General features: G+C 35.1%; 3 protein-coding genes across 3 annotated transcripts; 2 read left to right on the forward strand and 1 right to left on the reverse strand.

Annotated features, from left to right (window-relative positions):
* Positions 1-1,528: 1,528 nt before the first annotated feature.
* Positions 1,529-2,710, reverse strand: LOC122315149 (ethylene-responsive transcription factor SHINE 2-like). The gene is made up of 2 exons (XM_043130928.1): positions 2,424-2,710; positions 1,529-2,300 (listed from the first exon to the last, which is right to left on the reverse strand). Exons 1-2 carry the CDS (start codon positions 2,501-2,503, stop codon positions 1,760-1,762), a joined length of 621 nt encoding a protein of 206 aa, XP_042986862.1. The 5' UTR covers positions 2,504-2,710; the 3' UTR covers positions 1,529-1,759.
* A 2,793-nt stretch (positions 2,711-5,503) lies between these two features.
* LOC122315595 (phospholipase D alpha 1-like) lies at positions 5,504-9,677 on the forward strand. Its single transcript, XM_043131598.1, has 4 exons — positions 5,504-5,889; positions 6,948-7,001; positions 7,151-9,005; positions 9,107-9,677. The coding sequence occupies exons 1-4, from the start codon at positions 5,797-5,799 to the stop codon at positions 9,553-9,555; spliced, it is 2,451 nt and encodes an 816-aa protein (XP_042987532.1). The 5' UTR covers positions 5,504-5,796; the 3' UTR covers positions 9,556-9,677.
* Positions 9,678-11,540: 1,863 nt separating this feature from the next.
* On the forward strand, positions 11,541-18,809 carry LOC122315596 (phospholipase D alpha 1-like). The gene is made up of 5 exons (XM_043131599.1): positions 11,541-11,598; positions 11,968-12,115; positions 16,009-16,041; positions 16,155-18,018; positions 18,105-18,809. Exons 2-5 carry the CDS (start codon positions 12,023-12,025, stop codon positions 18,536-18,538), a joined length of 2,424 nt encoding a protein of 807 aa, XP_042987533.1. The 5' UTR covers positions 11,541-11,598; positions 11,968-12,022; the 3' UTR covers positions 18,539-18,809.
* The last annotated feature ends 7,551 nt before the right edge of the window (positions 18,810-26,360 follow it).

The following is a 26,360-nucleotide window of genomic DNA, read 5'->3' on the forward strand; positions in this document are numbered from 1 at the left end:
TTTGTTTGTTTTTTTTTTTTTTTTTAAATAATAATAATAAATTAGAATCCATCATGCTAGCTCCTTGATGTATGCATCATTTATTATATCACCCAACCACTTAAGACTAGTGCTGTGCCCTACCTAATACAAGTCAACTATGTCTTAATGATCCTGCCTGCCCTGTATGGCAACACTTGGAGCATCGCAATGCTGTAAAATATTTGGGCCGGGTGCTTAATTTATTATGCTCATCGCTGCACGTCACACGAAAATGAAGAAATTATATATATATATATATGCATACAAATTTGTGTATATAGGTGCATAAATAAATCAAAATAAACATGAGCGAGCTAGCTGGTTGACTTGTTTCTTAATTAATTAGTTGCTCGCTGTTTTGCATTAATTATCATAGATTTCAAAGCTATAACGTACGTACGTACGGAGGTAAGAGCAACTTTAGATATCATGGTGCATATATGTAATATATATATATGATCATGTGCGTTAAGTACCTAACATGCGGGAGGAGTTCGAATCGGATTCGTTGGTTCTTACTTCTTCTATATCAGTTTGTTTAAAAGGAAAGTTGTGTACGATGGGCTATATATAAAGGAGACATGCAATTGCACGGCAGGGGATTCTTTCAATATTGGGACGATTTATCCCTATAATTTCCACCAAACATGTTGTGTCCAGGCCAGAGAGATAAACCGAAATATTGCTGATCTTTTTTTCGGTAAAACTAGGCGTTGGAGTTGGAAGGCCACTCTCCTCCGTGAGAGGAAGAGTCGCTGGATACTGTTCCAAAATTACGGTGTAAATGATTTAGGGCATGCTTTTCTGAAGTGTTTGATCACCGATAATTCATGAATATATAGTCAACTTTTGATATCAATTATGTATTAAGGCAAGCAATAATGGCAGCAGAGATAGTAAGTTTTTAAGAAAACGATACACATATAATCATTTTTACAATCATTTTCATAATCTTATTTTAAATAAATATCATAGCATCTATATATATATATATATAAACTTTAGTCCTAATCTTATTATATTAAAAATTGTAGTTACTCAAGTTTTAAATAACTTGCAAAATAAAGCAGAAAAGAATTACTTACTAGTAATTTAATTTACAACAATATATTAACTCAACAACATATCATATATATTAGCACAGAGATACATATCAAAGAGACTTAAAATATATATGGAAAAGAGACAGAAGTTTGCTACTTTTAAGTTTGCAACTCAAATCATGTGTTGCCATTAACTTCTATATACAATAGGGTTTACAAGTGTTCCGTTTCACAAAGGAAACACACTCATTTAAGGCTACTTGCATCAATAATAAATAACTAACAAGTTGGGGGCCAAAAAAAAATATATATATATATATACACACCTTTACGATCAGTACTTCTATATATATATATATTAATATTATAGGTACAATAATGAATGATCACACCGTACCATGTGATCGCACTTTGACAGTTGCAACCCTTAAACTGACGCTTCGTGGCCTTCCTTTTACAAAGTATTAATTCACTGTAACGCTTGACGATATTGGTTAAATGTTGCTGCACATGTGCTTTATCTTTTTATGCAGTAATCACACTCACCAACCACAACACTACGTATTGAATTCAGTGTCTCCAAAGTAAACTGAGGAGGCAGTCTGTGATTGGAAACTGAGAAAAAAGAAAAAGAAAACTAAAAGTACTGCAGTAAATGAAGAAATTATTGCAGAGGGCACAAATATATAATATGGCTATTCCCAAGTACCGAGAGAAGGAAGATTCCCTTTTTCTTCTTGGAAATTATTAATTGGAGCAGGACAATTCCAGTTGAGTAGTTCTTCTATCATTTGCATTGCAATGCAATCCTCTTCATCCATTCCATTTCCAGCATCATGAATCTCGACCCTCGGTGATACTGATGATAAGCCATCCTCCAGATCAGTTTGTGTCTGCTTCTTCCCGAACTCAATTCTCATCACCCAATTTGAGGCTGAACGTGCCCCTGCGCGCTTTTGCCACACTCCAATGTGAGAGTTATCAGCATCAAGCCTTAGGCATGTGAGGGAAGGATATTGGTCTTTGCAACACTTGCGAAGCTTGGTGCTAAGGAGCTCCGAAAGAGCCTTGGGAGACAAGGGAGAGTCACCGCAAGCCTTTGCGTCTTCGTGGCGGCCATTTGCCGTAGGAAAGTTGGTCTTGGCATTTTGGCCATTCATCAATATGGCTGCCTGGTCGTATGCCCTTGCCGCAGCCTCAGCCGTCTCAAATGTGCCCAGCCATACCCTTCTCTTCCTAGACAAGAAAGAAAAACAAAGATGTGGGAGAGAGATCAGAACGAGAATTTAGAACCATGACGCGAGCATATACATGGTGAATATATAGGATCGTTGTGCTAATGGGAATGGGTGAACTTACAGTAAAGGATGGCGAATTTCTGACACCCAGGAGCCCCACTGGCGTTGCCTGACTCCTCTAAACTTCTTTGAATGTACCATCTTATGTCAGAGAGAGAGAGAGAGAGAGAGAGAGAGAGGGTTGCAGAGATCATAAGTACGAGAGATCATCAGAAATGAGTAAGAGGAGGAGATTAAACCAAAAATGTGTGTGACCAATTATGTAAACTGTCGGTGGATTGGTGGGAAAGTCGAAGTAAATGTGCGTGTACGTACTGCGCTAAAAGTTTCCATCTGTACAACTCTGATAAGTGATAAACCATAGGTCTTAACAGCTGGAAATAAATGAACAATGCAGTACAACCTTCAGATCCAGCAAAGAAGCCAAAAAAACAACAACAAAAACAGAAACTTATCTCTACTAATATCTAAAATTGCTAATATTGATAAATTTGCATCCACATGCTAAGTGAGTACGCATCTGAAGGTCAACAATGGGTATTTGGAGATTAATTGATTTTCTTTGGAATGAAATATCAAAAAATATAATAAAATATTAAAAGTTAGGAGCGTGGAAATTAATTGGAATGCAGCAATTATTTTAAATTTTATTTTATTTTAAATATATATATAATCAATTATATTAATAAAGTATATTATTAATATTTTTACTGAAATTAAAGCTTTTATTTTAAAAGATGCAAGTTTCTTAAATGAAGATGCTGAAATAAGTTTATTGATTGTTATTCTCCTCCCTATCAGATTGAGGAATTCACTCATACTTTTCATATATATTTTTATAGTATTTAAATACACATACAGGATAACAACATTTGTTTTGAAATCCTAAAATATAGAACAGTTTGAAACTGCTTCCTAATTCTAAGGAACAAATATTTTGAATAAATTCAAACTAGAAAAAACTAAGGGGCTGTTACAATGTAAAAATATTTGAATGAATTCAAATATTACAATCCGATGACTTATGACATGCCCCCTCAAGATGGAGCTCGAGATAGAAGTCCAATCTTGGATTTAAGATCAATAAAACGGACACGGTGAAGAGGCTTAGTGAGTGCATCTGCAAATTGATCTGTTGAGGCTACATGAGCAACCCGAAGGACACCATTTTGTACCTGGTCCCTTCTAAAAAAAGGAGACACTAGCTAGCATGGTGCAAACAGTCCAACAAACACATAAAACCCGATCAACCTGAAGGTTTCGGTTTTGATGGTGTTTCGCACAAGGAAGAAGAAGAATTGATATAAAAGTTAAAAATTGAATAAAATATTATTAGAATATATTTTTTTAATATTATTTTTATTTTAAAATTTTAAAAAATTAAATTGTTTATTTTATTTTATGTGAAAATTTTAAAAAATTATAATTATTAAATAAGATAAAATGAAGTGAAATAAAATAAAATGAAAATAATTGTAAAAACAAATGAGCCTAGCTAACTCAAACTGCCCATTCCACCCTAATCAACATTCCCTTGTCTCTAGTCTATTTCTCAAACCTCGAACTGTCACGTGCTAAGTTTGAATTCATTGGATGAAAATTTTTGTTTGTTTTTCATTTAAGATAAGTTGAGATTAAAATTAAAAGTTGAATAAAAGATTATTAAAATTTATTATTTTAATATTATTTTTGTATTGAAATTTAATAAAATTAAATTTTTTATTTTATTTTATGTAGAAATTTAAAAAAATTATAATAATTAAATAAGATGAAATGAAATATTGTTTGTTAAAGTGAACAAATAAGTTTTCGGATAGTTCTCTCAACCATTTTCACCTTTTAACTAATTATTACATACGGTACCGAAGAGATCATCATTCTTTCATCTGTTATATAATATAATAATATATAGTTAAAATTACTAAATTAGATAATCATGAATTTTTTTAAGCATGCTATAATAGGATAAAATTAAGTGCCCTGCGATAGTTTTGGCCATGACCCATGACGAACTTAATTAGGTATTAAGAGAAGTTCTATGGTTATAAAAAGATTCAATAAAAATAAATTTATAAATTAATTAATATAGTTTCTTACAATATGTTGGATTTACTTTATAATAAAAATAATTTTACAATCTAATATTATACCATATTAAACCACGTCAACTTTTGAATTTATTTATGTGAGATCATTTTGTGGCTAAAACATTTCTCCTGTCTTAATTAATACAAACGTGAATTGGGTGGTGGATGTCAATGGTCATACAAATAATTAACACTCAATGCATTGATTTCTTGTAGTATGAATCCTATACTAAATTGAGCGACTCTTGTTGTTATTTTCTTTTCTGCTGCCCGCTTTCACTTTCCAGACCAGAAAGTAAGGATTGAGTTAATTGGTTAGAAGGGAAGACCCAAAGGATGCAGAGGACTGGTTACATTTTCATGTACGTAGGACCCAATGGCTAGCTCCTAACATTTGGACCTTTTTCTATACGGCCTAAATTCCTACCGGTGAGCCGAATTGTATGACTTTTTTTCGTGCAGCACTATTAATTGATCTCCGTCGGCAGACGACTGGAATTAAGCAACTTTTGTTCAAGGTCTGATGTTTACAGGAAGTAAGCAGCTTGGCATCATGCAATGGCGATGCAAATGAGTTAGGGACCGGCCAAGAAGAAAAAAATGGGAACATAATTTCATTAATATTGGGCTTAATTGTAGCGTACGTAGTACAATATGGGTTAGAGATCATCATGACTACATTATCATGTGGACTTGCTATATATATAATTGGTAATTTATTATTAATAATATATAATAATATAAATAATAAAGAATTTACTATATATGTACATGTACTTCATTGTATAGTAAGTAATAATTAATAATAATGGGCATGAGAGTAGTTGCGATTCGGAGGCAACCAAGGTACGTTACCTTTTAAAACGGTACTCCCTCGAGAGCAAGTAATATAAGCATTAAGCAAGAATTGGATGGAAGCAAAGGTGGGAACTGATTCTTGCTTGACTTCTCTGTACATAGATAATATATAATCCCTCTTCCTTTATCCAAATTAAACTCCATTCTATTCTCTCTCTCTCTCTCTCTCTCTCTCTCTCTCTCTCTCTCTCTCTCTCTCTCTCTCTCTCTCTCTCTCTCTCTCTCTCTCTCTCTCTCTCTCTCTCTCTATATATATATATATATATATTTCTAGATACAAGGACATGATGCACCCCATGCTGCATGCCACCTTAATATATAACGTCCCTGAAGCAGCTACGTACTACCATCGTATTTTATTTTCCTTTATACATGAGGTGATCTAGCTAGCGCTGCATGCCTTTCTTTAGATCCTAATCCCTTTTCTTGCACCGCATGCATTTCCTATCTGGCTAGGAAAATTTATTACGAGCACCAGCTGGGATATCAATGGCTCAAGCGTTGCTCCACGGGACACTTCTGACAACCATTTACGAAGTTGATAGGATAAACTATGGCCTTGGCTGCAACGTCCTCCGAAAGGTACGTACCTTTTTATATATAAATTATATATGATTTTTATATGATTTGGCCTTAATTAATTTCAGTAATTGATCTCTTTAATTTGGGATTTGATTAGTATATTTATATATTAAGGTTTTGTTTTCGATTTATTTCTAATATTTGTACGTACGTACGTCTCAGTTGAGTTGCATGTTAGATGCTTTAGTTATCAAATGAAGGAATCGATCATGACATGTATTAATTAGAGAGATCTAGATCAGGATATATAGTAAGTAAGAATATGATGGATCGGCCATGTATGTAACAACTAGCAGCACACTAGCTAGTAATTAATTAAGACATTGTCATATATGATCGAGATATCACGACTGACTTTGTAGGGGATGAACCCAAGAGAAATCACTACAAGAAAAGAGACCATATATATAACGAGTTATTAGGTACAAGAATGACTATTTGTGACGTGAATTAATAAACTCATTTTGATAAAAAATAATTGTTTTAGTAAAAAATAACTTGTCACAAATAAACAATTTTCTCATAATGAATAACATATTTGTTCACCTATTTATATAATTATAGGAAATACATGATGAATTCTAACATCGATATAAAGAGGATCATATTATATATATATATATATATATATCATCACTTGTAAAAGTACTATAAATATATAGTACTTCTTCCTTTCCTAGCAACGTACCTGAGGAAACAACGTGTGTCGATAATCCTTTCAAGTTACTCCTTAATTTTAAGCAATCCTTAATTTTAAGCAACTATAATATGAAATGTTCTTCTTTATCATGATCCACTGCATTCTATAATTAGAAGAAAAGGGATTGATCCTTTGAAGCCCCTGATTGTTTATATCAATAATAATTTACATATATTTGTGTGCGTGTGTGTATACATATATGTATATACATATATCGTTCTGAACATCTTGATCTTCAGATCAAATTCAGTAAGTTTTTGATACCCACCCACCATTATCTGTACGTGTTTTCCAGAACTCTTTCTAACCCTTGTGCATTTTCTTTTCTTGAAATCTGGGAACTGCGGCCACGCAACAGTCCGGGAAAAGGTGTATGGCCCAACTCAAGAGACTAGTGCTAGGCGGCAGGCTGGTAAATTGTTTTTCCTTTGCAACCAACCCACAAACTCTTTTTTTGTTATTTTTTTGTACACTAATATCAACCTCATTCATTAATTATCAGTACCATTTGTTAATGTTAAATATTTTTCTGACAAATCAAAATTAAACACTATATTGCAGATTGCTGGATCCGCACTCTATGCAACAGTTGATTTAGAAAAGGCAAGGGTTGGGCGGACCAGAATGGTAGAAAATCAAGCCTCTCACCCCAAGTGGTTCGAGTCCTTCAACATATACTGTGCCCATCGTATCTCGTATATCATATTCACTGTCAAAGAAAATAACCCTATTGGGGCAACATTAATTGGTAGGGCTTATGTGCCAGTTGGGGATGTCATGAGGGGATTTATGGTTGATAGATGGGTTGAAATACTAGATGAAGACCACAACCCTATACATTCTAGAATCCACGTCAGGCTTCAATTTTTAAATGTTGCCCAAGATTGGTCTCCGCAAATCTTAACTCCCGACTTTGAGGGAGTGCCTCACACATTCTTCAGGCAAAGACAAGGTTGCAAAGTTACTTTATACCAAGATGCCCATGTCTTAGACGTTATGCCTAAGCTTTTGGCATCCATAGGAGATCGTTTTAAGCCTCGAGGATGTTGGGAGGACATCTTTGACGCATTCACCAATGCAAGACACCTAATTTACATAGCTGGATGGTCTGTGTATACTGGGATAACCTTGATAAGGTATCCTAGGGAGCCAAGGCAAGACAGCAACCTCACATTAGGGGATCTTCTTAAGAAGAAGGCTGATGAAGGTGTCATGGTTCTCATGCTTGTCTGGGATGACAGAACTTCTGTTGAGGAAGTAAAGAAGGATGGTTTGATGGCGACTCACGACCAAGAAATTGAAGAATACTTTCGAAACACGAAGGTGCACTGCTTTTTGTGCCCTCGTAATCCTGACAATCGAAGAAGTATAGTTCAAGGTTTTGAAATTTCTACCATGTTTACTCACCATCAGAAGGCAATAGTTGTTGATAGGGATGTGCCTGATGGAGGATCACAAAAGCGGAGGATTGTGAGTTTCATCGGAGGTATTGATCTCTGTGACGGGAGATATGATACAGCAGAACATCCTTTATTCAAAACTTTGAAGACAATTCACCATGATGACTTTCATCAACCAAATTTTGCAAATGCTTCAATCAAGAAAGGTGGTCCAAGGGAGCCTTGGCATGACATTCATTGCCAACTAGAGGGGCCTGTTGCTTGGGATGTCTTGTACAATTTTGAGCAAAGATGGAAAAAGCAGGTTGGGGACAAGTTCCTAATTAAACCAAACCAACTTGATGAAATCTTAATCCATCCATCAGTACCAGTTACCTCACCAAATGATAATGAAACATGGAATGTTCAAATCTTTCGATCCATTGATGGTGGGGACGTTTTCGGTTTTCCTGAAAAACCTGATGATGCATATGAAGTAGGGCTTGTTAGTGGGAAAGATAACATCATTGATCGAAGCATTCAAGATGCATATATCAATGCCATTCGGCGAGCCAAAAACTTCATCTACATTGAGAACCAGTATTTTTTAGGAAGCTCGTTCGGCTGGAGCCCTGCAAATAACATCAAGGTGGAGGACATTGGTGCCTTGCACCTAATTCCAAAGGAGCTCTCACTAAAGATTGTTAGTAAGATTGAAGCAAGGCAGAGATTTGCTGTCTATATTGTGATCCCAATGTGGCCAGAAGGTATACCTGAGAGTGCTTCTGTTCAAGCAATATTGGATTGGCAGAGAAGGACTATGGAAATGATGTATTCTGACATCACTAAAGCCCTGGAAAAAAAGGGACTTGATGAAGACCCTCGGAAGTATCTAAATTTCTATTGCCTTGGGAATCGGGAGACAGTGAAAGCGGATGAGTATATACCTCCAGAGAGACCAGAACCTAACACAGATTATAGTAGAGCTCAAGAGGCTCGTCGCTTCATGATATATGTCCATGCAAAAATGATGATAGGTAAGTAAATGACTAATTTTCCTCATCTCTTTTAATTAATTTGTCCTAATGCTTCAATATTATCACGTTTGACCGACAAAATAATCATGTTTAACTTGTAGTTGATGATGAATACATAATCATTGGATCTGCCAACATCAACCAGAGGTCAATGGATGGAGGAAGAGACTCTGAGATTGCAATGGGGGCATTCCAACCACATCATTTAGCCTCCACAGACCCAGCTGGGGGGCAAATCCACGAATTCAGGAATGCATTGTGGATTGAGCACCTTGGAGGATTTCAAGAGGAGTCCTTTCGACATCCAGAAAGCGAGTCATGTATCACGCTGGTGAATGATCTTGCTCAGAAATATTGGAATTTATACGTGAAAGAGACATTCGATGATTATATGGAAGGTCACTTGCTACCATACCCCATCCAACTTTCTATTAATGATATGGGAGAGACTAAAATACTGCCCTTGCCTGGGTTCGAACTCTTCCCTGACACCAATGCTAGTGTGATGGGTGCTCAATCTGATTACCTTCCTCCAATCCTCACCACTTAATTATTGGCATGCATAAATGCCCATCAAAGTACGTAGCGGTCCGTGTATATAAGTAATCATATATATATGCATGCCCTTTGTAATTCTTCTGCGCCAATATATATGCATGCCCTTAGCATCAATCTGATTACCTCTCTCTCTCTCTCTCTCTCTCTCTCTCTCTCTCTCTCTCTCTCTCTCTCTCTATATATATATATATATATCTATATTGTATCGACATAATACTTGAATGATTTTGTCTTTAAAACACTGCATCCAAGGTATTTGCCATTTGGAAATTCATGGTCAGACAGTACGCATAATTGAGTTGGTAATTTAATTTACAATCAACTGTTAAAAACTTATAAATTAAGGATGCCCCGCCCCTTAATTGGGTTCGTAACATTCCATCATGTGGAAATAATGCATTTCATGTTTTTTTTTTTCTTAAGAATCTGCGATTCAAAGACATCTTAAAATGACTAGGTATACGTATATATAAGCTCTAATTTTTTATTTTTTATTTTTATACAAGGGTTGTGGGGTTTCTTACCCAAATTTTTCATTTGAAGAACCCATTTGAAGGACCGGACCATATCCCACCCATAAGCTCTAAATTAATTAAGGTTGTGTTGCATAATTTATCGCATATTATTCATGTTTCTGGCCAATCAGACCATTTTACACACTAAAAGATTTTTCATGTAGAGAATAAATAAATAAATCAACTTTTACAAAAATAATAATAATAATAATAATAATAATAATAATAATAATAATAATAAAATTATGACAACAAATACTTTAAAAAATATGTATATTTTCAATTAATACCATTATTTTATTCATATGGGGATGCAGTACTACTTGACTGGAGAGTAAGCAATATAAATTTAGACAAATAATTAGATTGTTATTATTATTATTATTTTGAAATATGCGAATAATCCTTAATGAAGTATGCAAATTATATATATATATAAACTTGAGGTTAGTAGACCTCGTTTGGATAGTCAAATAAGATGATAAATCTGAAAATAGTAGTGAAATAATTTATATAATAAAATAGTTTGAATTAAAAAATTTATTGAATTTTGGGAAATGAGGTAGAAAATTTTGAATAAAAATATTATAAAATTAAAATATTATTAGAATATAATTATCATTTTAAGACTTGAAAATGTTGAATTATTTTTTGTATTTTATATAGAAATTTGAAAAGTTCTTATGATTAATAATGATTAGATAAAAAAGCATAAAAGAGAAACTGAAAAGTATTTGCATTTGAATGGAATTGCTTCTCCCACAGAAGGTGGTGACCACCAATTGTAGGTTTTTATTTTTTATTGTTTATTTTTATTTTTACTTAACATTTAAGTAAATATTTTTTAATGAATTGGTGAATTTTATTTTTTTAAAATATTTAATGAATTTTAATAAATGTTTAAAAAAAACTAAAAAGAGATTAAAAAAATAAAAAAATTTTGCCTATTTGGTGAGTGTTTCGGGGGCTTTCTCTATAAAAGTAGTATTGCCGGTATTTGAATAGTATTTAAATATTAAAATTAAATGAAATGAGATGGAAAGCAGTGAAAAACAATGTCTCGAAGCTGCAGATTCCGTGTGAGCAGGGTAGAAGTCCGGTTTCCGTGGAAACTAAGGTGTCCTTATTCCTGCCTTGGATGCCCCGACCTATGCATTCATTAATTATACATACATAAATATGATATAAATATACATATATATATATATAATATTATAAATCCCAAGCAATTCCTTGAAGCAAAGGCGAGAACATGATTCTTATATATTATATGTATATATAAATATGAAAAAATTTAATTTTAAGTATAATTATATATTAATATATATTTATCAATTTAATATAATTTATTAAAAAGTAAATTTTATTAAAAATTCTTTTCGTGAGATATAATTTAAGAGTGTACGTACGTCTCTATATATAGATCCATCCATATGCACTCCGACCCCAGCATGTGCTACCTCATCATCAACACAATCAAGTTATCCCCTAACGTTACTGCCCGCCCGCCTGCACACCACGTACTTTCTTTCGCTTTCCTACCTCATCCTGTTTTTGTAATTCTCTATACGATATGATCTTAATGATATTATCTACATTAATATATATATATATATATATATAATTAGTATGTGCGTGCGTACATGCATGCTGGTAGTTATATTATTTTTTAGAGAAATGATATTGTAGTAATGGAGTGCATAAATACCATATAATCTCTTTTTAAAAATGAGTAGATATATGAGATATATGAAAAAAAATTAATAATAAATCTTATTCTTTTTTAAAATTATTGTATGATATTTATACGCTCCACAATTATATATAATATTATCTATATTTTTATATGGACTGTTATTACAAAATTTGATATGAATTTTTTGGTACAGACATACGTACAGGTACGCCTACAATAATACACATACGTACAGTATTTATATATTAATGGAAGGCCAGTTGCTACATGGGACACTTTCGGCTACCGTATACGAACTTCAAAGGACGCCCCAACAGCCACAGCAAGGATGCTGGGCAAAGGTACGTACGTAGGTCGTACATTATGTTAAATACGTACGTACACGTCTGCATGCTCACATCATCCAATTAATTACGAGTGTATTTACCTTGCAAAGAATCGTATTAATTAACTTTTTACATGATTTTATAGGTGTTGGCTTTTTCCTTTATTATTTAATGTCGTTCTATTTTTATTTTAATAGTTTTAAAAGGCGCTTGTACTTTTTAGATATTTATAATCGCTTGGTGTGTAGCGCATAAATTATTGTCAAATTCATTATATTCACATAATATATTAAAGTATTGATATATATATATTTTTTTAATGTAAGTTGATACGGCCGGAAAATTTCTATATTAATATATAAAAACAGTAGTGTTACAGGAAAATTCATGTAAAGTTGTATAAAAGAACCGTTACAGACATAAAAAATTACACAAAATAAATTTAATGATCATGATTCGTATATGTTAATGTGGTGGCTCGTGCATTTCGTTCTGTCTAGAATTTTTTATATAAAAAAGCATTATTTTTCAAATCTCGATAAAAAAAAAAAAAAAAAATCTATCTATGAGCAAATGTTTCGATTTTAATAGTGTTAAAGTAATTACATGATAATTACATAATTTATGATTATAAATATATTTTTTATAAAAATAATAGATTTTATTTTTAGTAAGATGTCGTGGCACGGAGCATACAATTACAACTGAAATAGAAATGAGAAAGAATAAAATAATAATAAGGAATTCCAATTATAAAAGAATTTCACTATAACAAAAGGATTACAAGAATTTCTCTCTAAAATAAAGAGAGCACAATTGACAATACCATTCTCTTATAAAAAGAGAAAAATACACTCTTTCTTATAAAAAGAAAGACAATATTTAAAAGAAACCTCACTAATTTTCTCTCTAAAACTCTCTCTATTTCTCTATATTTTTCTTTCAAAATAGGATAGGTTTTTAAGAATAAAAACATGTATTTATAGGAGTTAAAGGAACTGAAAGATGACGGCTTGTAAAATGTGAATATAAGTTTGATATAGGTTGTCAACTAACCACTATTTTTGACCCATAAAAGTGACTTTGACGGTAGAAAATGGTAACTTATAAATATAAATGCAAGTTTAATATAAATTATCAATTAACTAACATTTTTTATCCATAAAAATCTATAAAAATAGCTTTACCGCTACAAGTTTTTTGCAAACTTCTACTTTTCAGAATTGAATTTTTCTAAGAACTAAACAACAGACCACTAGTTCGCCCTTAGTATCGAACACAGTCATGAGAATGACGTCATAGTGATGACCTGTAATTAAGTAGAGAAACAGATGAAAGGAAGGTTTTGGAATCAAGAAAAGAAAGAAATACGGATGCTAGGAGTAAATTGGTCCGGTCCAGAGTGATAATTTTTTGTCTATCCTTTTTGACGGATCGAATCTTCATAGGGAACGGGTCAGACTAGTAGTTATCGGTTCAGTCCGTTTCAATTATTTTTTATTTTTTTAAATTAATTAATAATTTTTTTAAAATTATTAAATTAAAATTAAATAAATTATTAATAGAAATTATGTAACTAATTTATTAAAAAAATATTTTGCTATAATTATATTTATAATGTTGATAGTTACTGGTAGTTATTTAATTAGACCATAAATATAAATATTAGTAATTAATTAATGATGAATTGATGATAGATTAGTTAATTGATATCATGTATTAGTTAATTACAATTTACAATAATATTTATAATTGCTTTATATTTTCTTACAATGTAGGTATTTTACAAAAAAAAAATCTGATAATTTTAATTAGATCATGGATGTAGATGTTAATAATTAGTTAATGGTAACTTGGTAATAAGTTAATTTATAATATACATTAGTTAATTAATAGAATATTAATTTGTAATTATATATTTAAAATTTTATATTGTTAAAATTAATAATATATATTAAATATATTTAAAAATTAAAAATTTATATTTTCTTATTTGGTGGGTCCGATTCGAAAAAATCCCATTCTAGGACCGAATCAAAACTAGAAATTTGAAATTTCTTAGACCAAGACCGACTAATCCCAATTAATTTGATCCAGTTCGCTCCGGACCGACCGACTTACAACCCTAATAGATACTTTGTTAGTAAATATTTTGAAACGCTTTTTAAACTAGAGAATGTGTAAAATAACAAGAACAAATTAGAAAGAGAGAACCCGGTGTTAAGAAACGTTGTGATGGACACTTTCTTTAGAGTAGATTCTGTAGCCTCCAAATTTAAACATGTACTAAGTTTCTTGACAATCTACTCCCAAGATACAACAACATCGGTTCCCATTAATCTCCTCGTCAGTGCACACAAAAGGAAATCTTTGAACCCAATATAAAAGAACCAAAGCCCAAAGAAAGAACATGAAGTATTTCTCTAATTTTTGTAGAGAATTTAGAGTTAATGAATTTGTGGGTGAGGTTCCCTATTTATAGAAAATGAAATGGCACTTGTAAAAAATCACAACTAAAATGAAGGAATATTTTTGAGAAGTCACAACTTTTTAAATATTAGAGAATACATTAAAAACGTTTATAACTCACCAAAAGACACAACCTTTTGTTTGGTTGGCAAACACTTAAGACTCCTATTCCTAAGAGGCATACATTAGTTCAAGTTACCATGATACATTTTCATTTAAATCTAGATTACAGAATCAATACAGAAACAATAGTAATAATTCACATTATTTTTTACTTTACATCAAATATTTTAATCATTACATGTTTAAAAACCAACATACCTCCCCAGGCTCTACCTATTGACATAAACACACATTTGAATTGGACCCAAAACTGAATTATCCGTAACGCCGCAAAGGACCCATACTTTTTTCCTCTGTTCCAAACTTGGATTAAACGTGAGAATCAAGCAAGCAGTGTTCATCTTTTGACGTGGGGCATCTTGATCTTGCTCGTTAAAAGCAAAGCTTTTGGTTTTTTAATGACATAGATAGAGATCTTACAAAAAAATTTATATATATTTTTATGAAATATATATAGCATATCGTATTAAAGAAAAATATTTTAATTACAAAAAATTAAACAAAAAATAAATCTATAAAGTGATGTAAATTATAAAATTACTCTTATTATAAAGTAGATATAACTGATCAATCACATGAAACTACATTACTTTGTCAATTTACCTTCATATAATTGTTTTGAAGTTTTGCTATTCACTATTTCTACACATCATATACCACATTATTTTATTTTATTTTTTATTTTTTTATTGTTTTATTCTTATTAAATTAATTAAATTCGTTTACTCATCATCCATATATAACATATTTAGTTAGAGACAAAAAAGTGAGATGTGTGGTATGTAAAGATGATGCGTAGAATTTTTCATTATTTTGTGTCTATAGCACTTCTCTGCATTAAATCGCACTAGTTTATAGACTTTGTAAAATCTCTATATAAACTTCTCTTATCATAATTTTCATACATTTTTAAAATAATTTTTATTCTAAGCTGCCCTCTACGCTTTAAAACTATGATAAGAAGTAATTAACGCTAAAAAAATGTCATTATTGTTTCTCTCTTATTTCGTAAGTATACTGTATGCCACCTTATCATTTCAAGGTTTATTATCAATTAGAGAAATTATTTATTTATAAATTAAAAATAAACTCGTAAATTGATATATTACTATGTAGTCTATGTTAGATTTTAAAATTATAAGTTAATATTCATCATCTTTTTAGTCAAACCGAATTTCTCTGTTTGCGTTATGCTGTCTCGTATCATTTTGATATGCCAATGCCAATTATACCATTTTCAGTGCGTTTTCCAGTATACTTTCTTACCCTCTGCATTTAATTTTTCTTGAAAATTGGCAACTCCGTCTACACAACAGTTTTTGAGATGGCTGATGTGCGGGTCATCAAAGGTAAATTACTGTTATCCTCTGCTGGACTGATAAAATAGTTTATATATATATATATATATATATTATTAATTTTATTATCCACGATGTTCTTCATTTTGGATCTAACCATGCAGACTGTAGAGATTGATGGATCCAAACTCTATGCAACAATTGATTTAGATAAGGCACGAGTTGGGCGAACTAGAATGATAGAAGATCAACCCAACAACCCCCAATGGGTCGAGTCCTTCACAATATATTGTGCCCATCGTGTCTCCAATATTGTATTCACCGTCAAAGATGATAACCTTGTTGGTGCAACACTAATTGGAAGAGCTTATGTACCAGTTGGAGATGTTATAAAAGGGTCACAGGTTGAAAGATGGGTGGACATCATGGATCATGAAAACCAGAATCCGAGAAGTTCTAAAATCCGTGTTAAGTTGCAGTTTTTTAATGTTAATGAAGACATTCATTGGTCTAAGGGAATCAGAACTCCCAACTTTGGGGGAGTTCCTCACACATTCTTCAAGCAAAGACAGGGTTGCAAAGTTTCCCTATACCAAGATGCCCATGTCTCAGCAGATTTCCCCATAACAACCATTGAAGGAAAAAATTATATGCCTCAGAGATGCTGGGAAGACATATTTGACGCAATCCAGAATGCAAGACACATAATTTATATAGCTGGATGGTCTGTATATACTAAGATAACCTTGATAAGGGACCCAAAGAGGCCAAAGCAAGAAGGCAACTTGACATTGGGGGAGCTGCTTAAGAAAAAGGCCGATGAAGGTGTCCTGGTTCTCATGCTTGTTTGGGATGACAGAACGTCTGTTGAGGAACTAAAGAAGGATGGTTTGATGGCAACTCACGACCAAGAAACTGAGGAATACTTTCAAAACACGAGAGTGAATTGTTTTTTATGCCCTCGTAACCCTGACGATGGGAAGAGCATAGTTCAGGGTTTCGAAACTTCTAACATGTTTACTCACCACCAGAAGATTGTAGTTGTTGATAAGGAAGTGTCTGGTGGAGGATCACAAAAGCGGAGGATTGCGAGTTTCATTGGTGGTATTGATCTTTGTGATGGAAGATATGATACAGGAGCACATCCTTTATTTAGTACCTTGAGCACAATCCACTATGATGATTTCCATCAACCGAATTTTCCAGGGGCTTCAATCAAGAAAGGTGGTCCAAGGGAGCCCTGGCATGACATTCATTGCCAACTGGAAGGGCCTGTTGCTTGGGATGTTCTAAATAATTTTGAGCAGAGGTGGATAAAACAGGTAGGGGACAAGTTCCCAATTCCACCAATCAAGATCTATGGAATTGAGACGAACCCATCACCAGTTACATTAACAACCGACTCTGAGACGTGGAATGTTCAAATCTTTCGATCCATTGATGGTGGGGCCGTTTCCGATTTTCCTGAAAATCCTGAGGTTGCATCTGCAGCTGGCCTTGTTAGTGGGAAGGATAGCGTCATTGATAGGAGCATTCAAGATGCATACATCAATGCTATTCGTCGAGCCAAGAAATTCATCTATATCGAGAACCAATATTTCCTAGGAAGCTCATTCGGATGGAGATCAAAGGACATCAAGGTTGAGGACATTGGCGCTTTGCATCTAATACCAAAGGAGCTCTCACTAAAGATTGTGAGTAAGATTGAAGCGGGGGAGGAATTTGCTGTCTACATTGTGATCCCCATGTGGCCCGAAGGTATACCTGAGAGTGCTTCTGTTCAAGCAATATTAGATTGGCAAAGGAGGACTATGGAAATGATGTATACTGATATCTCTGAAGCCCTTCAAAGAAAAGGAAGTGATGCCAAACCCCAAAACTATCTGAATTTCTTCTGCCTTGGGAATCGGGAGAAAAGGAAACCTGGAGAGTATGTACCTCCAGAGAAACCAGAACCTAACAGTGATTATGGTAAAGCTCAGGAGGCTCGTCGCTTCATGATATATGTTCATGCAAAAATGATGATAGGTAAGTAAATGACTTGCCTGATCTCTTTCAATCTTTCATTATGCTTTGTTATCATGTTTGATTGACAAATTTTGTTTAATTTATAGTTGACGATGAGTACATAATCATTGGATCTGCCAACATCAACCAGAGGTCAATGGATGGAGCAAGGGACTCCGAGATTGCAATGGGGGCATTCCAACCAAATCATTTAACCTCGGACGTACTTGCCAATGGGCAGATCCACGCATTCAGAAAGGCATTGTGGCATGAGCATCTTGGTGGGTTTCACAAGTTTTATCTGAATCCAGAAAACATGTCATGCATCGAAAAGGTGAAGGATCAGGCCCAAATAAACTGGAAAGCATACACAAAGGAGAAATTCGATGGAGATATGGAAGGTAACCTACTACCCTACCCGGTCCAGGTTACCAATAGTGGAGAGATTACCACATTGCAAGAGTTTGAGTTCTTCCCTGACACCAAGGCTCGTGTTCTGGGTACCAAGTCTGAATTCCTTCCTCCAATCCTCACCACCTAGCTAGGGGCCGGCATGCCCAGTGCCCACCCAGATCAGTAATAACAGACCAGCTGCCACATGTAATTCTCATGATTTCTTTAGCGTTAATCTTATTACTTGTCATAAAGTTCAACTGGTGGGCATTTACGTACCCATGATTAAATGCTGTCCTCGGTTTGAAGGGTTGCAAATAATTAAATATTAATGGAACATAAGAATAAAAGGGATGTAATTTATTATTTGAATTTCGTGGTTTTATTTTATAGATGCATTGATCCTATATATTCTTCTATATGAATTATGTGTATTCATCATAGATGCATTCTGCTACCCTTTGGGGTCCAACTGTATTGGAGAAATTAATTGTTTATTGGCATTACGAGCGGTGCTATTCTGCCGCTTGAATAACACAACTCTATTTGACCGCTAGCACATTTTGAAAATTTTAATTTTTAGTTTATTTTCTTTTCACATTTTTAATATATTGAAATATTTTTAAAAAATAAAAAAAATATATCCATATACTAAAAATCATTTTTTTAATTATTAAGTAAAAAAAATGATGAGCTGTCAAATAGAACAGTTACATTGGGAAGACAAAATAGTGTTTTCCTTTGCATTATAGGAAAAGTTTTTTAACCACATTTAAATAAAATATTTCCGTTATAAAGTAATTATATAAAAATAATCTCATAAATTAATATGATTTATTAAATTATAAAATTATTTTTATTATAAATTAAATTTAATGTATCACATTAACTATATTAATTTGTAGTATTATTTTTATGTAATAATAGAACACCTCTAAATCAAAACTAAACTAATGTTAAAAAAATTAAAAACTATACGCGATAACAACTACACGTGGAAAAACGACATTATCTACCTTTCAAACTATCAAAGCTAGCAGTCAATGTGTGAAAGCAACCAATGGGGTTTTGTTAAGATGAAAAACCGATGGCTACTTCGGTTTTCTGTAGTTACAACTGCTGCAACGAATACGTTGTCCCCCCCCCCCCCCCCCCCAATAGTCGTTTTTCTTATCCTCTTACTTTTTTGTTTTATTTATTTTTCATTTGGGCCCGCCAACATAAAATTTATTGGAAGACAACATGTACTAATAATTTATTGCACCCGTCTTACTTTTTTACTTCCAATAATTTAGTCTGTGACAATAATTATTCTGAATTATGAGTGAAAGAACCCACGAAAAGGACATGCAACATCGTTCGCTTATATAAAACCGTAAAAGTCATTTTATGGTACTGTTTCTATTATATTGTCAATGCGTATATATATGGATTCATAAAGATTATTATTATAACGGAAGAGTAATTACTAATTATCTTTATAAGTGAGAACGTCTCTGCAACGGTCACTATCCTTTGGTCGAAAAACTTAGTGCAAAAGAAATGAATAATAACACTTTTCCACCAGAAATTACTGCTGGCTTTTTCATTTTTGCAACAAAAAAAGTTTCAACTTTTGCTTTGAATTATCCATTTTTTCCCAGTGCCAAATATGGGGGAAGCAAGACGGATTGGATGTAAACATCATCCCGTGTGAACGCCCCAACAAACCCGTAAAACACAACGAATGACAGCATTAATTTGTTGTAACGTACAAACAAAATATGGAACCAAAATGCTTTTCTATTTGGTTGTCTACCCATCTGTTTCGTTTCTTATATCCAACGAATAGTGACCTTCTTCCCCTTTCACCGAACCTTCCCTTGTTTTCCACTCGTTGGTCTGCATTACTGCTGAGAAATCGAAGAAAAATATAAATTAACAGATGAATAAAGAATAAAGGATAAAAGAATAAAGAATAGGGGGAGCCCTTTGGTAGAATTACTCGCCATACCAGAGGGCCAATTGTTTCATCGTGTCCAGGAACCCGTAAGACGCAATCTAAACATGCCATGTTTCAGGTCTGAGCAAAGCCCTTTTTTTCCCCCTTTTTATTTACTTGTAATGAGATTTCGAGGAAAGGTGATGAAATTTCTTCTTTTTCTTTTCGGGAACTAAACAAGGCTATATCTTGATCTCTCTCTCCCTCTCTCCCTCTCTCTGTTTTTTTTTTTTTTTTTTCCCCTTCTGATTTCGTTATTTTTGAGTTCTGAGTGGTGTTTCTACTTCGTAATTGAATATGCAGGACTGTAACAACAATCCTTCCTGGACATAGGATTTTCTTGGAGAGATCTCTTCCTGGACGTTCATAAATGCAACTCTGCAGATACGTTCCACCTTGGCTCTCTCATCTTCTCTCATGCATGGGGTGAGTTTTCTCTTCTTTTTCTTTTCGTTCCTTCTATCTTTTCTAATTTTTCCATCAAAATAACTCTAGGCCTCTTTGGTTGCTGAGGAAACGGGGGGAGAGGAAAAGATAGGACTTCAAAATATATTATGACTTCAAAAGTTATTAAGCGAGGCAACAGAGGCTTATTAACTTTTGAATGTTTGCTTGCTGAGAAAAATTACTGAGAAAGGGGAAACAAATTAAAACAAGTTAAACAAAATTTGTCAGAAGTTGAGATGCTTTGTAATTGTGATTATATTGACGCACAAGAGTATAAAATTTCTTGTCACGGCTGAGACGGTTTCTGATTGGTCCAGTTGAATTCATTTGGAAATTTTTGCGATGAGATATCAATAAATATAAGATTTGAGATTCTTTTTCTTTTCTTTTCTTTAGCTTTCTGTGCGTCCAAACAAAGGGCGCTAGGTTCTTGATCTCGATCACCACTTGGGTCTTTCCAATTTCGAAGTGTTTTATGATTTCTTGGTACTTTATGGAATATTTCGGTGTTTGTGTTTGCATGTTCTGCGAGCGATTTTTGAGATGCAGCGAACAGGGAGATTTGTTGGGGCCTTTTTGTATTCATTTTCCATTCCTTATCCGGAGTATTGGGATGTTGTTTAGAATAGATTTTTGCTTTTGTATCTGTGATACAATAGGATAGATCCATTGGGAAGAAACCCTGCTGTTCATATGATGTTTCCTGGATCATATCTTTGCGCTCTCATGCTTTTGATGAGGGACAGGTTTGGTTCAGTACTAAATGGAAGGCCCTTTTCAGTGAACGAAGGAGTAATCTTGTTCACTTGTGTTTTTGTTGAAAAAAAATATATTTGAAATTGATTTACTCTTTTGACTACAAGAGGTTTGCTTTTATAAATTATGTTGCAAACCGTGGCTTAAATTGGAAATAGTGATCTGGTGATGCATATTTGGTCATTAAGTTTATGGCATAATGTGATGATTTCAATTCTTAATCTCATTTGCATTCATAGGGGAATTTGGTAGCAAGGATTTCTTTCAGTTTTCATTGCTTTGCCAAATACTAATATATTTGGGAGATCAATTGCAAAATCATTTCATCCCTGCCCCCACACCCTGCCCCTCCCCCCGCCCCACAAAGAAAAAAATAATGAGTGAAATTTCCTCTTCTTTATGTTTATCAGTAATTTTACTGGGACCAACAAATGTAAGTTTGGGCAGATTTGTATGAGTTGGTCTCTCTTTTTATTGAAGCATCAAAATCTTCAGAATTACAACAAGGCTGTAACCGCACCATGCCAACACACCAAGCACCCTCTGGACAGAAATAACAAACTCTCACTCTTGGAATATTCTGGAATTGTTTGCATAACAGAAAGATGATGAGGTGTACAGTGGAGATTTAATCTTGTATTTGGTTGTTATGATTTACGTATGTACTGTTGGTTATAAATAGCTCGTTTATACGAGTATCATTGTATTGAGGAAGAACAATATTATTCACATTTCTGAAAAGTCCTTATTCTCTCTGACATTCTGTCGAGCACATTCGGTGCTTCCTCTTTATTTCATCATGGTATCACAAGCCTAGAATAGGACTCACATCCAAATTCCTGACCTGCAATGGCTCCCAATAAACATACCACTCCCACCACCATCCCCAACCACACTTCAAATTTTGTTACTGTTAAGCTCAATATTGATAATTTTCTTCTTTGGAAAGCTCAAATCCTACCCTTTCTTAAAGTCCATCGCCTCTTTGGCAACATTGATGGCACGATTCCCTCCCCTCCACCCACTGTGGACGGACAACCCAACTTAGCTTACACGGAATGGGTTCTTCAAGATCAACTTGTTCTTTCGGCCATAAACTCTTGCTTGACCTACACTGTTCTTGCTCAGGTTCTTGAGTGCAAAACTTCGAGTGAAGTTTGGAATACTCTTTCTTCTCTCTTTTCGGCACAATCTTCTGCCCATATTATGCAAACCCAGTTCCAGTTGGCTACCTTGAAGAAAGGCTCTGAGTCTATTTCCGAATATTTTCACAAAGCTACAGCACTTTCTTCCTCTCTTAGTGCTGCTGGGCGCCCTCTTTCCCCTTCCGAATTTATCATCTACCTCTTAGCTGGTCTAGGTTCGGACTATGAATCCATTGTCACCTCCATTACCACTCGCCCTGACCCACTTTCTCCTGCTCAAGTTTTCAGTTATCTCCTCAATCATGAGTCACGGCTGGCTCATCAAACCCACTCCCTTCTCTCTGCCAGTCCGATTTCTGCTAATCCCACAGTCACTCATTCCTTCTCTGCATCTCCTTCCAACAGAGGCCGTGGTCGTGGTCGGCGAGGCCGAGGTCGAGGTCGTGGTTTTCCCACTCTTCACTCTAATTTTTTCCCCTCTCATTCTCCTCAACGCCCAACATGTCAGCTTTGTCATAAATCTGGTCACTCTGCCATGTCTTGTTATTCTCGGTTTGATCATGCTTATCAAACCCCTCCTCCTCCCACCCTTCACGCCAACTACACTACTTTTCCCTCTGTTCCACCTTCTGTTTCTGACTGGTTTCCTGATACCGCTGCTACAAACCACTTTACCTCTGACTTTGCAAATTTGAACCTCAACTCTACTCCTTACACTGGGTCGGATCAAGTGAGCATTGGTGATGGCTCTATTCTTCCCATTCAAAACACTGGCATGGCTAAGCTTTCTTTCTCTTCTCGTCAATTTTTCTCAAAAATTTATTACATGTGCCTTTAATCACTCGTAATCTGCTCTCTGTTAGACAATTTTGTCATGATAATGCTGTGTCTTTTGAGTTTCACTCTTCTGGTTTTTTTGTGAAGGATCTATGTACCAAGCAGGTACTTCTTCAAGGCCATGTTAAGGATAGGCTATATGTTCTTCAAGCTGATGCAGCAGCTCAACCACCACCATCTCTACCTCTCAAACATGGCCTCTCCACTTCCTCTCATGCACTCATAGGAGAACGAACTTCCACTCAGATTTGGCACTACCGTTTGGGTCATCCCAACCCCCGTGTTACCTCACTCACCATTCGGAATTTTCATTTACCTATTTCTACTACTATGTCATCGTTTGTTTGTTCTGCATGTTTACAAGCCAAGTCTCATGTTCTTCCCCATCCCCCCTCTCCTTCTCGTTCCTCCTTTCCTTTTCAACTTCTTTTTCTAGATGTATGGGGACCAGCGCATGTGCTGTCCACCAAGAGTTTCAGATATTATCTCTCTATTGTAGATGATTTCACTAAATATATATGGCTCTTTCCATTACATGCTAAGTCTGATGTTCTTTCCATTTTTCTTGCATTCTTACGTTACGTCAATAATACATTTTCTTCTAATTTTATCTCCATTCAATCTGATTGGGGGGGAGAGTTTGGTCCCCTCAACACGATTCTTAAACAATTCGGCATTTCCCATCGAATTTCCTGCCCCTATTCTCATCCTCAAAATGGGAGTGTCGAGCGACGTCATCGACATATTGTCGAGACGGGACTTTCACTTCTTGCCCATTCTTCCATGCCCTCTATGTACTGGGCTGAGGCATTCCAAACTGCCACATTTCTCATTAACCGAATGCCTACTCCTCTCTTAAACAATATCTTTCCATTTCAGGCTTTGTTCAATCAAATACCAGATTATTCCTTTTTAAGGGTTTTCGGGTGAGCTTGCTGGCCTAATTTAAGGCCTTACAACAAGCATAAAATGGATCTACGTTCCCACCAATGTGTCTTTGTTGGATATACACCTGATCACAAATCCTACAACTGTTTACATGTTCCCTTTGGTCGTGTATATATTTCTCGGGACATTAGATTTGATGAAACAAAATTCCCGTTTGATTCTCAGCCATCCTCCTCTAAATCTGGCCTTTCCACTCAGCCACATACCTCTAAGCCCACTCCCCTCACTGAAGGCCTTTTAATTCCTCACAAAGTTCATCTACCCAGCCTACCTTCTCTACACCTATTCGGCCCACTACCATTCCCTTACAGCCCATCAATCTTTCACATAACCCAGCCCATCATACCTTCCCTCCTACCCGATCCATCCACTCTTCTTCTCCAGCGGACAGCTCCCCTGCTTCTTCCTCTTCTGCGATCTCATCTTCTAACCTCACCTCTCCACAACCCACGGCATCTGCACCTTTCTCTACTTCCCTATCTTCTTCTCCAGCGGACAGCCTACCTACTTCTTCCTCTTCTGTGATCTTCTCTTCTAACCCCACCAATCAGCAACCCACGGCATCATCTGAACCCTTCCCTCCTTCTCTTTCTCCTCCTCACGGCATCATCACAAGATCCAAGACCAACACACATCGTCCTCTTGTTCGTTCCGACGGTACCATCCCTTGGCCGAAACCCAAATCTGCCTCCTTCACTATTTCCGCATCTTCATCCATTCCAGAAGAACCCACCTATTATACCGAAGCTGCCAAATACTCTGAATGGCGCGATGCAATGGCCATAGAGTTTCACACCCTTCTTCAGACCAAAACGTGGGAGTTGGTACCGCCCTCTCCTCACATCAATATTCTCGGGTCTAAGTGGGTTCTCAAGACTAAAAGGAAGGCTGATGACACCATCGAGCCACGGAAAGCTCGTCTTGTAGCTAAGGGGTTTCATCAGCAGCCTGGTCTTGATTACTCAGAGACCTTTAGCCCAGTTGTTAAATCCGTCACAATAAGGCTCCTTCTGTCCCTTGCTGTCACCCGAAACTGGCCTCTCCATCAGCTTGATATACAGAATGCCTTCTTACACAGTGACTTGGAGGAGGATGTCTACATGCATCAACCTGCTGGGTTCATAAATCCTTACTTCCCACACCACGTATGTAAGCTACGCAAATCAATTTATGGTTTGAAACAAGCCCCACGGGCTTGGTTCTCTAAACTGAGTTCTAAATTGCTTTCGTTAGGCTTTCATGCTTCAGTTTCAGATTCATCCTTGTTTATTCTCTCCCATGGTTATGATTCCATTTATATTTTAATTTATGTTGATGATATTATAGTGACTGCATCTGCCGTTTCATTAATTCATGACTTTATTAATTCTCTTCGTAATGAGTTCCCTGTCAAAGATCTTGGTACTTTACATTATTTTCTGGGTGTGGAAATTTCTCGTGTATCCTCTAGTTTATTCATGTCTCAAAGCCGCTACATTTCCAATTTGTTACAAAAGACCAACATGCACAACTCTAAGCTCGTGTCTACTCCCATGTGTGCCAATGTTAAACTTTCAGCACTTGATGGACCTTCCTTTGAAAATCCTCAGCTTTATAGGAGTGTAGTTGGTAGTCTCCAGTACCTTTCTTTTACTCGGCCTGACCTGTCATTTGCAGTGAACAAAGTGTGCCAATTCATGCATTGCCCTCGTGTCTCCCATTGGCAAGCCGTCAAGCGTATTTTACGCTACCTTCGCCTTACACAACACTTTGGTCTCTATTTTTCATCATCTTCCTCCTTCAAACTTACTGCCTTCTCGGATGCTGACTGGGCAGGGTGTCCCGATGATCGTAAATCCACGGGTGGATTTTGTGTA

Source organism: Carya illinoinensis, chromosome 7 (genome assembly GCF_018687715.1).
Source record: "Carya illinoinensis cultivar Pawnee chromosome 7, C.illinoinensisPawnee_v1, whole genome shotgun sequence".
NCBI lineage: Eukaryota > Viridiplantae > Streptophyta > Magnoliopsida > Fagales > Juglandaceae > Carya > Carya illinoinensis.